We start from the raw sequence: 15,794 nt of genomic DNA on the forward strand, positions 1-15,794 counted from the left end.
TTGCAGTATCCTTGCCAGTCTGAGCTACAGTTGTGCACTGTGTCCTGGCAGAGGTGACTTTGAGCCACAATGGAGCTAAGATGGGAGAGGTTTGCAAGGCCAGCCTGCATTCTCCAGACCATTCTTGGGCACAATTCAGATGCTGCTGCAAGCCAAGGATCACCAGGAGTCTTACAGCTTACCAGGAAAAAGTGCCATGCATCTTATATGAGAAAATGCCAATGTGCTTTATATTGTGTTTAACTTTTTCTATCGATTCCAGCTGGAGAAAGTACAAATCTAAAGCAACAGGAATAAATGCACTGTCTTGTAGCAAATGTTCTAAGAAGATGCAAGTTCAACTCTCTTCCAGCCTACTTTGCTTATTTCTGCTTGCTTCGAGTCCTTAGAGGAAGTCACAGTCTGAATACAAAGCCCTCTTTGGGTGGTGCTGTGATTCAGGACATTCCCTGTGATTCAAAGGAAATGAAAACCTCAGTGACATGCACCCTCTTTTCTTTCTCTGGGGGCTGTCGCGGATTTTCTTGGCCGGCAGAAAAAGTGGCTGCAAGAGCTTTGGAGGTGCCAGTTCTGGACCAAGCAGTGTGTACTAAAGCCATTCTGCCTGGTGCTGTGAAGAAAATGCTTTACATTGCTTAATCTTCTCAGTGAGCTTCAGTAGAAGATGCAAGATACATTGCAGCACAAGCCATATACTCATTAGGATAGTGCTGAGAACAGTTTTAGAATGGGACCAGGAGATCCCATCCTTCACATGTACATCAGGTGGGGCTCTGAGCATGCTGTACACATCAGTAGGCATGAGCTGTGTGCATACACAATTTGTAGTTTCTGCAGCTTTGGTTTCAGACAGCACCAAACCCACCTTCCTCTGAGTTTTTTGCATACTCATGATCCTACTGGTTTTGCTAATTCCTTTCAGTAGCATTTCCTTCCCAGGGTGTGCCCCAGGACCAGGGGCAGTTCACAAGCTGGGTGTGAATAGCACTAGGCACAAGGTCTGTCTCAGATTTCTAAGGGTGACCAGTTCTGACAGTGTGACTCATGGCTCTGATGGGGAGCTGGATGCAGTCTGTGTGGGTCAGCCGTAATGACCACAGCTCATCTGACTTGTGTTAGATTTGTCATTTATATCCATGGCAGGGGAAACCAGTCACCCACCACCCTCCTTGAAGTGAAATACTGCTTATTAGAACAAGAGGAGGTATTGTTTTAAAAGCTGATCTCCCTCTAAAACTGACTGCCCATATGCAGAAAGGACCTGCAGTAGATGTGTGTTCTCACAGCCTTCTGCACTGATGCTCAGTGTCAGCACTCACCCTGCTGCAGCATGTGGCTGTTTAGATCTTTCCTTGCAGGCATTACAGTAGGCGCCACGCCATTTTGATCTGCTGCCTCTGCATATTGGCCAAACTAAGTCTTCACATTTTCAAGACCTTCCTTCTTATGCTTCAGCTGTGGGATGGTGGTTACTGCTTTGGAAGGTGCTGAACTGCTTCCTACCCAGGGAATGCTGCATTCAGTGGTGTGCCTGTGTGCACTCTGTGACCTCTCCTCCATCCTGTCTGGTAGCTCTGCTTTCCATCTCCAATTGCCACCCAGCCCGTTTGAGCTAAGTGCTGTCAGAGGAGTGGGGGCTGTCAGTCACTGGTGCTCCCCAGTGACTGCTTCTTGCTCACCTGTAAGCACCAATCGTGGAAGCAGAAGAGATGTTAAAGAAGCTCTTAGGGGACCACTTCAGTTCTTGTTTCATCTGCAGCCTCTATAGTTCATTAACCCTGGGCGAGCCAGCCTGCGGTCCTCTAGTTCTCTTTTGTCTTCAATGACCTGAGCAAAACATCTGCCTCTCTGGAAAGAGGCATGAAATGCAAATTACCAAAATAACACAATCCTGGGGCCCAGCTCTAAATGTCCTTCATTAACCAAAGTTGCCTTTTGATTTCAGGTCTTGGAATTTAGCTGTTGTGAAGCCTCAGTGCAACTTGTTTGCTAACCTGCTGTTGTTTCCTCTTCAGGGTATTCCCAATGAAAGCTGGAGGCTGAGCAAGATTAATGAGCGCTATGAGCTGTGTGATACATACCCTGCCATTCTAGCTGTGCCTGTAAACATTCCTGATGAAGAATTAAAGAGAGTGGCATCTTTCAGATCAAGAGGACGAATACCAGTGAGTGTGACAAAAGAAGCCACTTTGATGTGGTTTTGTTACATACCTTTGGGCCATAAATAATGCTAAGATCAGGCTGAGTGGATTCCAGGGAGCAGATAAATGGTCAGTGGATAATAAAAGTGACAGCAACATGTCTGAGGAGTTAGAAAACAACATTATCTGCTGGAACTACTGTTGTGAAAGAGATGTAGACTAAACGAAAATGAGAAGATGAGATAGCTTAGCACAGCCCAGACTGAATCTGAGTTCAGTTCCTGGAACACAGAGTAGCCCTATTTGGTTGTTTACTGTTGTCTGGCCTACTCTGACACTCAAGACAGAGGGGTACTTAACAGTGCTCTTAGTGAAAATGTTTATTCTATCAAATTAAGACAGAAGACAGCAGTATGATGGCTATTTCAGCAGCAGCTGAAAATGTACTTTGCTTCTCATGCATACAGAAAATTAAATCTGTTCCAAGAGTTCTTAACTTTGACATGCTGTAACATAAGGTAAGACATAGCCCAGTGACTGCAGACTGTGAAGGTGTTTTTGTGACTCACACAACAGTGAGAAAACAGTCAGACTTAATCCTATTCAATCACCTCTTGTTTGTTTCAACTTTGAGAATGTAACCAGAATGAATAAGTACAGAATGAAAAAATACAGTACATTTGTTTCATTTAATCATGACTTAATAAAATCCAGCCTTTTGGAACCAGGTAGTATATGGGAAGTTCCCAGAACAATCCATTACAGGTAAATCATTCATTTAATGAATCCTTATTGTCCTTCATTGCTTTTTCATTTGTTTCTGAAGGTATTGTCATGGATTCACCCAGAGAGTCAAGCTACGATTACTCGCTGTAGCCAGCCAATGGTGGGAGTAAGTGGGAAACGAAGCAAGGAGGATGAAAAGTACCTTCAAGCCATCATGGATTCTAATGCTCAATCCCATAAAATCTTCATATTCGATGCAAGGCCTAGCGTGAATGCTGTAGCCAATAAGGTCAGCTGTTTTGTTTCCTTTGTCAAGAGCTGGGAATCTAGACATGCAGAAAATACGTCCCACCAACATTTCAAATTATTCCTGAGAATCAGAAAGGGGTTTCCACTGAGAATGCATACAGAGTGATCTGATTAACTAGTCAGACTTTTGCAGCACCTATATCAGTAGGTATCATAGAATCATAATCATGGAATCACAGAATGGCCTGAGTTGAAAAGGACCACAGTGATCACCCAGTTTCAGCCCCCTGCTGTGTGCAGGGTCACCAATCACCAGACCAGGCTGCCCAGAGCCACATCCAGCCTGGCCTTGAATGCCTGCAGGGATGGGGCATCCACAGCCTCCTTGGGCAACCTGTTCCTTTGTGTCACCACCCTGTGTGAAAAACTTCCTCCTAATATCTAACCTAAACCTCCCGTGTCTCAGTTTGAAACCATTCCCCCTTAATACATAGCTTGAAATGAGATTAAAAGGGAGAAATCAAGGTGGCTGAAAGAGGAGTGGGATACTGAGGTCAGTAGTATATGACAGAGAGACTCTGGCATGCTGGATCTGATGCATCACCATTTTTCAAACCACTTGATTGGAAAACTGCCTCCTCTGAGAGTATCACAACTCTTGTCCCTGTTAAACCCAATGGGAGCAGGGAATGCTCATCTCTTCTGAAAATAAGGCATCATGATCTTTAATCTCAGGACATTACCTAGTGTTCTCTAATGCCCAGGAATATCATTGTTATTCCTGCTCTTGTATCTCATGCCATCACTCTCAGCCATGTTTAATGGTAGAACTACTTTGCTGCAATAAAACTGATATTTTTTTTTAATCTGTCTTTCTCACTACTTAAGAAAGGCAATTAGTGTGTGGGATATACTCCTCTATAATAGTATGGTAAATTTGTAAATGACAGAATAGCGAATCTAATGAGCTAGCAGCTTGTATGGGGATAAATGATAATTACTGCAGAAAAGAAAGCTTGTAATGTGATATTATTCAGTGAAAATTACAGCATTCATTACTGTTGTAGGAAAGAGGCACAAAATGTGTCCATATATATATTTGTTCTCAATTGTAAGATAAATCCAGTGCTTTAGATAGCATAGACACCATGCTATTCTGTCAGCTCATATTTGCTCATACAATGTATTGGAATAAAATATCAAATACACTTTCAATTAGTGATTTTTTATTTCTTTTTTCTCTTACTTCAGGCTAAAGGAGGAGGCTATGAGAGTGAGGATGCCTATCAGAACGCAGAATTAGTGTTCCTGGACATTCACAACATTCATGTCATGAGAGAGTCACTGAGAAAACTGAAAGAAATTGTGTATCCCAATATTGAAGAGACTCACTGGCTGTCTAATTTAGAATCAACTCATTGGCTAGAGCATATCAAGGTAGGCATGTCTGCATCTGCTGGATGAATCATAGAATCACAGAATTACCCAGGCTGGAAAAGACCTTGAAGATCATCAAGTCCAACCGCAGCCTAAACAGTTCTCTAATTCTAAAACCTTCCACTAAATCATATCCCTGAGCACCACATCCAAACAGCTCTTAAACGCAACCAGGGACAGTGATTCAACCACCTCCCTGGGGAGCCTATTCCAGTACTTAACTACCCTTTATGTAAAGAAGTGCTTCCTAACATCCAACCTAAACTTGCCCTGGCACAACTTGAGGCCATTTCTCCTCTTCCTGTCACTTGTCACTAGTGAGAAGAGACCTGCCCCGCTCTCACTGTAAGAACCTTTCAGGTACTGGAAGAGGGCAATAAGGTCTCCCCTCAGCCTCCTTTTCCCCAGACTAAACAGCCCCAGCTTCCTCAGCCTCTCCTTGTAGGGCTGATTCTCCAAGCCCTTCACAAGCCTCGTTGCCCTTCTCCTCTGGACCTGCTCCAGTACCTCCATGTCTTTCCTGTGCTGAGGTGCCCAAAACTGAACACAGTAATGAAGCTGAATCTGCACTCAGGGGAAATGCCTCTAGAGCCAACTCCAGCGACAGATCCTCAAATAATAAGAAATTTAATTATTTAAGATTTAAATTTAATAATTTCTAATTTAAAAGCAACAAAAAGCAGTTTCTGAGGATGGGGAATTGAGATGGCAAAGAGTACCAGAGAGGGGGTGACAAAATACTGATAGATGATATTTTGTAAGTAAATTGTATTCCTCGGTAATGTATAACCGTGAAAGCACTCCTGAGAACATAGAAGCCTGTTTCCAAGCTCTCAGCTCTGGGATCCTTGCCATCCAGGTGCTGCTGCCTGGCCCAGGCCAGCAGGTGTTGGAAGTTGATGCCTTCTCAGCCTTTCAGGAATTGGAGCAGAATCAAAATGACTGGGGCAAAACGCTTCAGTTTGTACAAATGCTCGTCTTCAAACTAAGCTTTCTGTCCTAAAAAATGTCCAGGTTACATCGTCTGTCAGTTAATACAGAAAGAACTCGTTCTGCTTCTGAATTAATTGGAAGGCAGCAGCCATTTTGAGACACAAAATGCTTCCGAGCTTGAAATCCTGACCTGTCCAAGAATGGCTGAGCCTAATGCAGGGGCATTTTTAGAGTGGTGCCTGCATTGTGGTTTAGATGTGTCATCGTTACAGAAAATGTGTTCACCAATTTGCTGCCCGAGTTATAAAGAAGTTGGAACTGATTTACCCTTCTCCTTGAGGCAGATAGAGCCCTTGGTTTGTCCTATGTTGTCAGGAGCCGTTTGTCACGCACAGTTTCTGTTCCAAAGACATTTTTGTAACTATCTTTTTTCTTGTCCCAGCTGATTCTTGCTGGAGCCCTGCGGATTGCCGACAAGGTGGAGTCGGGGAAGACGTCTGTGGTTGTGCACTGCAGTGATGGCTGGGATCGAACAGCCCAGCTCACCTCTCTCTCTCTGCTGATGTTAGATGGCTACTACCGAACTATCAGGGGCTTTGAAGTGTTAGTGGAGAAGGAGTGGCTGAGCTTTGGACACAGATTTCAGCTGGTGAGTGATGAGCCCACTGAGCAGAAAGCTTTTGTACACCTTGAAGGGATTTTCAAAGGAGTTTAGCCTTTTCTGTGAGAAGCCTCCTAGCTGAACTCACAGAAGAAAGGTGAATGCTCCTGTTTTCTGTCTGTAATTGCTGTCATCTCTTAACCTCCTTGGAGACAGCACTGGTTAGATAGGAGGAACAGGTAATTTTTACCTTCTCAGCTGCCATGCTCAGTCTTAAACTAGCAGCGTGCTCTGGGTTCAGTATAAGCAGGGAATCGGCAAAGACTGGGATATTTTGTGTTTTCAGTTCAGTCCATTTTCTGAGGCTAACTGGACACTGTCAACAAATGCCTTAGTACTGAAGACGTTGGGGAATTTTGCTGTGGCCTTGAGCTCACATTTTCTTTGGGCACATTTTGCTTTTGGGGAAGCTTTTAATGTTTAGGCAAAAGACCAGCAGTCTGAGATTGTGGGTGTGTGTAGAGAGGCAGCTTTGCAAACCTGTGACTTGGCTGTTTATGATTTGTACTGGGAGAACACTTCAGTAGCGTCCATTGGGTCTTTGTTCCTTCCTATGGTGTTTTGTTTGTAGCTGTTCTCTTGTGGTTGTTTAGTTTGGCAAAGGCTGGAACGAGGTTTGTTTACAGCATATGCAATGATGGTAGTTGGTGTAGATAAACGCTGTTCCCCACCTCTGAAGAAGGTGGGATAACTGAGGCACTGTGTAATTAAGGTTCTGCTTCAGCAAAACCATTACCTGGTGTATGAACTATGAGCATTTTTACAAAGGATATAAAGATACTGATTTCCTCTGCCGAGAGGACAACAGTGTTACAAGAAGAGGTAACTCCTTTACCTCCATGCTCTTGTTCTGTCTTTGTACAGAGCTTAGAGCTCATGGGTAATGTATACCAGTAATGTGCTGTATAGTAGTAAGGAATCATGCCTCACGTTCTTATCCAGGGCCACACAGTGTGGTCGGGGTTGGAGGCCTACTTCTGGGGATACTTTCTTAATTGCATCTCCTGAGGTGGCAGGAGATGGGCTGAGTTAGTGTTTGTACAGCGCTTGGAAGCTGTGAGGTGTTGTGTGACGGTTATCACCACATGCTGCGTCTGTAGGTAATGTTTAGATCCAGCAAACTCTACTACTGAAGTAGCCAGGACGACAGCTGCAACTGAAGCAAAAAGCATTCTCATTTTTTTTTTCCTCTGAACTTTAGCTATTAACTGAAATCGGTGCCAGCGTAGCATCTGGAGCCTCTACTCAAGCAACTCATTTTCATTTAACATGAAAATATCCCCATAAAAAAAAATTCCTCTTCAAAGACTGAGGGAGTAGCAGTCCTTCACTGCTTTACTCACTAATATGGACAGAGCAAAAGCAACATTCATTTGAACCTGTTTAGATCTGTTGGTGCAGTCTTGAGTGACGGAGATGAGACCCCAGCAGCTTCCCTACGAAACTCTGTGCATCTCTTGTTCTTTGTCTTTCTCTGTTCCAGAGAGTTGGCCATGGAGATAAGAATCACGCAGATGCAGATCGCTCTCCTGTCTTCCTCCAGTTCATCGACTGTGTCTGGCAAATGACAAGACAGGTAAATTGCTGAGCAGCATGTCTGCAAGGCCACTGTACCACGAGGCAGCACAGGGTCTGGCCCCAGGAGTCATTTCTAAGCTGACCTACACAGGCTCTTCTTTCTGGGCTTCTACTTTTGTTTTGTTGGACTGTGACAAGTTTCTTGGCTGTCTGAATTTAGTGGGGAGCCTGAGTGCACAGCTGAGCAGGAGGGCAGTGATGTAGCCTTGAAGATTAGCTAGCCAGTGGGCATAGCTTACATGAATGTTGCCATAGTAAATGTGAGCTTACGAGAAGCACGTCACCCTGAAAAAGAAAGATAGCAACTTCAGATTTACTGGGGGGGAAACAGACATCTCAGCCACCCTTACATAGCCCACTGTGTCTTCAGAAACATGAGAAACCTGAGCTACTAATTTAAGTTTCTGACATCGTGGATGCAGACATTTGCTCACACCGATCCCATAAACAAACCTGAAGGGAAAACTTCAGTTTGCTCTAAAGTGACTTTTTCTGAAAACTGATATATTGCTCCTCATTGATGCTTGAATTATGGAGCCTGGAACTGCTCCTCAGTTGAGGTCAGGCCTGGCAGAAGCCCAGTTTAGAAGAGATCCCCAATGGCTAGTGGGGGTTTCCCCACAGCTATGTGGGACCTGGGATTTCTTAATGTCTGCTGTGATCTCTGTACTGTATTTTAAAGTCAATGTTAGCAGTGGTCAGGCAGTTCACTGAAAAAGATAGGCTCATCATGAACTATGATGGATGAAATGGGGAAAAAGATGCCACAATATATGAAGCCATACTGTATCCAAGCAGAGAAAGAGGGAGGCTTTACCTTCCTCTAAAATCACTTCTATTCTGCTGTCCTCAGCATCCTGATGGTGAGGTGAGAACTGCAGCCAGTGCAGTCAAAAAAGTGTTTTCCAAGGGAGGAAGGCCTCCTGCTGTCCTCTCCGTCCTTGCAGTTTGGTGCATGTTTTCCTTTTGCCCCTTTGTGGAGCTCCAGTTCTTTTCCCAGTTGTGGATCTGTCTGTATTTGTACATCAGCAGCAGCCACAGCCCCTGTCTGTACACCCCTATCCATCCCACTGATCTGTATTGCATGGTGCCTCTCTGCTGTACCCTCTGCAGAGCGCTCTGCTGAGCACACACATTATTCCCTCTTGGCCCCAGGGAATTTCCATTCCTTTATGTTTTATTTCACATATGCTCCAGCCTTTTGTTCGCAGTATGGTTGAATGATCCTTCATTGGGGGCAGGCACAGCAGAACAAGCTTCAACTTGAAGCAGCACCGAGTGTGTGTAAACACAGCGGTCAGACCCTTCATGCTTCCAGCTTTTGCTCAGAATACCTCTCTGCACGTGTAAAGCAGCTTTCCAAGAGGGAAACTCTTGCCCCCGGGAGGAGCATTTATGACCCCAAATATCCAACGAGCCACAGAACAGATGCAAATGCTTTCTTAGAAATGAGAGGCAAACAAACTCCTCACCCCTGTGGGAGAAAGTTTATTTGCAACCGCTGTTGTAAAATTCCAACCCATTTTCTGCTTCTGCCTGAAGTTTCCTACAGCGTTTGAGTTCAACGAGTACTTCCTGATAACCATCCTGGATCACCTGTACAGCTGTTTGTTTGGGACGTTCCTGTGTAGCAGTGAGCAGCAGAGAGTGAAGGAGGTAAGGGCTTCTCTCCGAGCTGAAGGTATGGGACTGTGATTGCTTTAGCTGGCCAGATGGTGCTAGAGAAATTGCAGCTGGTGGTTCGTACTGCCAGGCCTCCATCTTAACAGCTGGGACACTCCGGGTCTTCTCCACTTTGTGTCAGCCACTCTCTGTGGGGATGTTACATTGCAGAGCAATACCCTTCTGCACTCACATGCTTTTCAGCGGGTTCTTCAGCTACTTGCTGGTGGCTTAACAGCTCCTGGTGTCTCCCAGGTAGTAGGAAATGCAATTTCTCTTTGACCTTTAATTTAACATAAACTTATCTCTGGAAGCTGGTACCTTTCTTGCCTTCCCTTTTCCTTTAAACTAATGAGCGCACTGTCATTCTGCACACACAGGTTACAAAGAGTCACGGGTTTCAGTGTGCATTGTTGCTGTGCTTGCATTTTTCTGGGAGAGGACAGAGCTTCTAGTTAGAGAAAGGATGTGCCTCTGGGCCCTTCCATCAGCCAGCTCTGCCCTGCACTCTGCTCTGGATTTGTTTGAGACCGGTTCCAGTTGGGTTGTGTATAGATGTGTACATTCAGATCCATTCATTACTGCCCTGCTCACCACCAATCTGGAGGCAGACAGAGTGACATTCATCCTCTCTCCTATCTAAGAGTGAAGGATGTTATCAGTGAAACATTGCAGCCTGTCATCCCAGAGGACAGTGTTGTGTTTGACAGCAGACTGGTTAAAAAATAACATATAAAACAATTGCTATAATACAGAGTGATAGCATTATACTGAGACCAGTCCCTGTTTTTTTGAGTCCATAGTGGCTGAACTTCCAGAACAGAAAACCTCCATGTTCTTTGTGGGTGGTGGTTTTGTTTTGTCTTAAAGACTCAGTCTAGAAAACTAGAAAACTCTTCAGCAGCTGTTTGGCTGGGACTATTCACGAGCCTAATTGCTCCACCACATCAGGACTTCAGTCACATGGATTTACACGGACTTTTCTTTTTTCTTCCCACCCCCCAGCCATTACTTGTTCCATCAGGTCCTCCTGGACCCCTTTAAAGAGGCAAAGTGTAACTAAAGCACCAAGAGCTCACGTGCCAGCTCTGAGCTGCGTCCCCTTGTGCCGATGGCGACTTTGGGGCCGTGCTGAGAGCACAGGGAGTTTCCATGCCAGGGTGCGTGTGTGCCTGCCTGCCTGCATCCATGTGCTTCCATTCCAATAACCACATCAAAAGAAGAATTCTTTTTAAGCTACAAGAAGGCAACCAGATCTGTATTAATGACAGGCATATGTAATGCTGTTTAAGTACTCATAAAGCTTTGTAGATAAATGCTAGTATGGGGAATAAAGCCTCCTCCACCCCTTCCCTTACAGAGCCTTCCAAAAAAGACCGTGTCACTTTGGTCTTACATCAACAGCCAGCTGGAGGACTTCACTAACCCCTTGTATGTGAGCTACTCCAACCATGTCCTGTACCCTGTGGCCAGCATGCGGCACCTGGAGCTGTGGGTCGGCTACTACATCCGCTGGAACCCCAGGATGAAGCCGCAGGTACGGGCTTGTTGCAATCCCTTCCACAGTTCCTGCCTTTCGTTCTCTCTGTATTAGTACTTAATATTATCACTGTGGAGCTCAGGGCCTTTCAAGCACAAGAAGTAATGCTCAGACTTAAGCTGCCCCTGCTTAAATCTAGAAACAAAAGCCATAGTTAATATGCAAGGGGCTGAAAAGAGCGGCATGTACAGATGATGCTTAGCTGGAGATCGCCACCTTGTGAAACCTGCGGGAGCTGCTCCACACGAGTGGCAGGAAAACCATCATCTGAAGTGTTTCTTCTTCAGAAAAGAACCTGAGAACCTAAAGACTTCTTTGAGTGTAGGGCTCTAGATCTGAGCTCTGGGGCTGCGAGTCGATTCCTGGCATTAGGGACCTGCTGCTTACTTTGTTTGCCCAAGGGTTGTTTGCTACAACCCTTCCTTGTTTATGGCTTTGAAATTTGACAGCAGGAGGACTGGCTTACCCAAGGCAGACACCTGAGACAAACAGAATGTGGCTCTAAATGCTTCAATCACTTTTATGTAGGAAGGGATAGAAATTCTCCTAGAGTCTAACTGTGGTTAGCAGTGGTTTGCAAATCTGGAGCATCAGACACAGGAACCCAACAAATGCTTCTCAGTACTGTTGAACTGACTGTGTGAAAATGTTTCTAGAAACATATACCGCTCTTCTCCCCAGAGTTCTGAAATTGTGGCCAAGCTGAGATGCCAGTGCTGGCATCTCCCAGAAGCAGCATTGATTAGAGCTCTGTCACCTATCAAGACATACATTGGGTTTTGTTTAGCCACTGCTACCCTACGTGTGTTGGGTGAAGTAGAAGTGCACGTTGGGTGGCACCATTGTGAGGTTCACACTTGCACGCTCCCCTTGCAGCACTCAGCTACAGGTTTTCTTGCAGGAGCCTGTCCACAACCGCTACAAGGAGCTTCTTGCCAAGCGGGCCGAGCTGCAGAAGAAAGTGGAGGAACTGCAGAGAGAAATCACCAACCGCTCCACCTCATCCTCAGAGAGAGCTGGATCTCCGGCGCAGTGCGTCACTCCTGTACAGACAGTGGTATGATCCGGACTTGTTTGTCAAGTACCTTCCCAGGACCATCAGGACCGCTTTCCTGGATCTCTCTGGATTTCCTTTGTAATATCTGGGGGATGCCAACCTATTTATTTATTTCTCTCCAGGGTAATTTATTAGTACTGTATCACTAACGGAAGCTTAAGCAAAAACAGACATAGCCCCCTATGCAATTAACCTTCTCAGTGGCTAGATTATAACACAAGCCAATTGCACTTCCCACCTAAGAGAAACCTAGAGCTCTTTCCTTGTTCACTTATGTGTTGGAAGTCACCTTGCTTTACAGAAGGGACCGTGTGCTAGACTGAAGTATTATTATATAGGAAAAATGTTGCCTCGGGAGTTTGAAAAGGCTCCTCTTTGCTAAAAGAAGTATAGAATCTCACCGTGTGAAGTCACGCAACTTGCGGCATTAACTTACATTTAGCAGCGTGAGAATGTTTACCAGCAAATCAAGGGAAGTAGCGCTAGAATCCAAAACATATCACTGTTTCCACTTCTACTGGATTTTGGGAAGCCATGTAAAATGATGCCTTACTTAAGAAGGGCATCTTCTACCACTGCCACACGGTGGTAGAGGAGCAACTTACATGACTTAACTTTATAGGACAATGTTTACTTCCATCTCTGCAACTTTAGATTTTTGCTTATGGTTTACAGTGAGTGTGCCAGGATGTAAATTAAGCACTTTTATTTCTGAGGGAGGGAGCAGAGCATGGCTTCCTCCTGAGCTTCCTGCAGCTCTTCTGTTCTCCAGTGCCTCATCCGCATCAGGAGAAAGGTAGTGGAACGCCAAGGGATGCATGTAAACCGCTGGGATCAGTCATTTCATTTTGCTTGGGTAAGCATTACTTGTGATTTTAATGCTTCTGTGCAGGACCGTAGCAGTGTATTTAAGCTATTTTAGCTTTCTGCTAACTACTGGAAGCAGCTGTAACAACCAAAGAAGCCTTTCTGCCTGCATCACAACTGGTACTTAATATTCCAGTAGACTAAAAAGCATAGTGGTTTCTGAGCCCTAGCTTTTAAGTCATTTTAAGTCAGTTTTTCCTCATAGCATCCTTCCAGAATTAAGGTCATCTGACTAAACATAAATTCAGTTTTAATACAAACTTTCATTGTAGATTTTATTGTAGAAGTAGACAAACATTCAGTGAAACCACGACTGCTGCACTGCTTGTCAGACACGTAAGTAAGAGGCTGTAGGTTGCAGGGCTTCTGGTGAAGTTGTGTATCTGCAAGGAGCTTTGCTCCAGGCTGCTGCTCATCTCCGTACTGAGATCATGGCTTGGTCTGTGTTCCAGCATTGTTTCTGTACAATAGGAACCATACTGTGGGCACCTGCTTAATATACATATCATGCTTTTTCTCTCAGCCTTTCTCCTAAGAGAAATATTTCTTTGAGAGGATATAAGAGTGGACTAATTTACCTACAGTTCTTTCAGAATCTTCCCATTTGTTAAGAGGGAGGAACAGTTTCCAGCTACAGTCTGTTTATAAGATTAACATTGCTGCACTTGTTACAGGGAAGCCTTGATAGTTCATATCTCATTAGCGCAAAGAATCCACTCAAAATAGCTTCTGAAAGACTTAAATTTGCTTTAAGGCTGAAGGGCAGATTTACTGTTAAGTACAATCATTGTATAAGGTGGGTCACAGCGTTATTCTATGTTAGCAAACTGACCACGTGTGTATATTTTGGTTTTTTGAATTAAGGCTGGTTGGTTTAACACTAATAAATAATGATAAATGGATGAAGCTTTTCCTGTGCTCATGTTTTCTACTCTGTGGTTATCAAAGCCAAAGCAGTTGTACACACATAATAAAACAGCACTGGTTTTTGGATTTGACATGCTCATCTTATTCATTTCTGTTCATGCAGATTGACTTGCAAGATGCTGATGTTTGAACTCTGAAATTCAGCATGATAGGAAAGCAGATTACCTTTGGACAAATAGCATTTAGCTGCACAGCATTACAAAAATACTTCTACGGTGAAAAATAACCAGTTTCTGCAATTTGCTGTGCTTTAGTACAGTGATTTCTGTGAGAAAGGAACGTTCACATTTTCCAAGTAACACAAGCTAAACCCAACTTCACTGAGATGATTTGGAATCAGCAACTCGAGACATGCTCCATGACGCTCACTTCTAGTAGAAGTAATTCCACCATGGGCACCTCACTTGGAAGTCAATCAGCCTAAGCCCTCTTCTGTGTTTTCAGTTCATCTAAAACAGCCTGACATTATTCTGACATTAACCTTCCTTTGAGCAACCTTATCTCCCATCCATTGTTTCCAAACAAAGCCAGTGATGACGACAGTATCAGCCACTGATTGTCGGGACCCTTGAGGATGAGTTGATGTCCAAATGGTTGCTCCAGCTACACAAAGCACGTGTCCCCAGTTTAATGAAGCCAGGTCACCCCAAGTGTGGTAGGCAGCTTCCAGCTTCTCACAGCTAAAACTTCCTGTGTCTCTAATTATAGAATGGCCTAGACTGAAAAGCACCTCAAAGATAATCTGGTTTCAACCCCCTGATATGTGCAGGGTCACCAACCACCAGACCAAGCTGCCCAGAGCCACATCCAGCCTGGCCATGAATGCCTGCAGGGATGGGGCATCCACAGCCTCCTTGGGCAACCTGTTCCTTTGTGTCACCACCCTCTGTGTGAAAAACTTCCTCTTAATATCTAAACCTTTTCTGTCTTAGTTGAAAACCCCCTTGTCCTATCACTATCCATCCTTGTAAACTGCTGTTCCCCCCTCCTATTTATAAGCTTCCTTCCTTCAAGTATTGGAAGGCGACAGTGAGATCTCCCCAGAGCCTTCTTTTTTCCAGGCTAAATAAGCCCAGTTCCCTCAACCTTTACTTCTTTCCAGTTCTCTGATCATCTTAGTGACCCTCCTCTGGACCCACTCCAAGAGCACCATGCCCTTTCTGTACTGGGGACCCCAGGCCTGGATGCAGTACTGCAGATGGGGCCTCACAAGAGCTGAGTAGATGGGGACAATCACCTCCCTCTCCCTGCTGGCCACCCCTTTTTTAATGCAGCCCAGGACACAGTTGGCCTTCTGGGCTGCAAGCGCACCCTGCTAGCTTGTGTCCAGCTTCTCGTCCACCAGGACCCCCAGGTTCCTCTGCAGGGCTGCTCTCAAGGAGATCTTCCTCTAGTTTGTATAAATACCTGGGATGGTCCCAGATGCAACACCCTGCACTTGGCCTTATTGAGCCTCATTAGGTTTTTATGGTCCCACTTATCCAGCTCTTTCTGGATGGCTTCCATTCCCTCCAGTGTATCAACTGCACTGCTCAGCTTGGTGCCATCCACAGACTTGCTGAGGTTGCACTTAATGCCACTGTCTGTGTCATTGATGAAGATGTTGAAGAGCACTAGTCCCAAGACTGACCCCTGACAGACACCGCTTGTTACCAGCCTTCACCCTGACACAGAACCATTGATCACAACCCTTTGGCCATGTCCACCCAGCCAATTCCTAATCTATCATCCTGTCCATCATTCACATCCACATCTCTCCAATTCAGAGAAGGATGTGGTGAGGGACCACGTCAAAGGCTTTACAGAAGTCCAGGTAGATGACATCCATCGCCCTTCCCCCATCCACCAAAGCCGTCACTCCATCATAGAAGGCCACCAGATTGGTCAGGCAAGATCTGCCCTTGGTGAAGTCATGCTGGCTGTCTCAAATCACCTCTTTGTCTCGTATGTGCCTTAGCACAGCTTCTAAGAGGATCTGCTCCATGATCTTCCCAGGCATAGAGGTGAGGCTCACTG

The 15,794-nt window shown here is 45.0% G+C and overlaps 1 protein-coding gene across 3 annotated transcripts in view; it reads left to right on the top strand.

The window, feature by feature from the left end:
* The window catches only part of MTMR2 (myotubularin related protein 2), a 55,476-nt gene extending 41,627 nt beyond the window's left edge, over positions 1–13,849 (top strand). For all 3 annotated transcript variants that reach the window (XM_015852285.2, XM_015852286.1, XM_032442196.1), the window contains 8 exons: positions 2,016–2,165; positions 2,968–3,156; positions 4,368–4,553; positions 5,929–6,135; positions 7,631–7,723; positions 9,268–9,381; positions 10,748–10,924; positions 11,829–13,849. In XM_015852285.2, the coding sequence (XP_015707771.1) occupies positions 2,016–2,165; positions 2,968–3,156; positions 4,368–4,553; positions 5,929–6,135; positions 7,631–7,723; positions 9,268–9,381; positions 10,748–10,924; positions 11,829–11,990 (1,278 nt within the window). In that variant the 3' untranslated portion in view covers positions 11,991–13,849. The remainder of the gene's footprint in view (positions 1–2,015; positions 2,166–2,967; positions 3,157–4,367; positions 4,554–5,928; positions 6,136–7,630; positions 7,724–9,267; positions 9,382–10,747; positions 10,925–11,828) is intronic.
* The last annotated feature ends 1,945 nt before the right edge of the window (positions 13,850–15,794 follow it).

Source organism: Coturnix japonica, chromosome 1 (genome assembly GCF_001577835.2).
Source record: "Coturnix japonica isolate 7356 chromosome 1, Coturnix japonica 2.1, whole genome shotgun sequence".
Taxonomy (NCBI): Eukaryota; Metazoa; Chordata; class Aves; order Galliformes; family Phasianidae; genus Coturnix; species Coturnix japonica.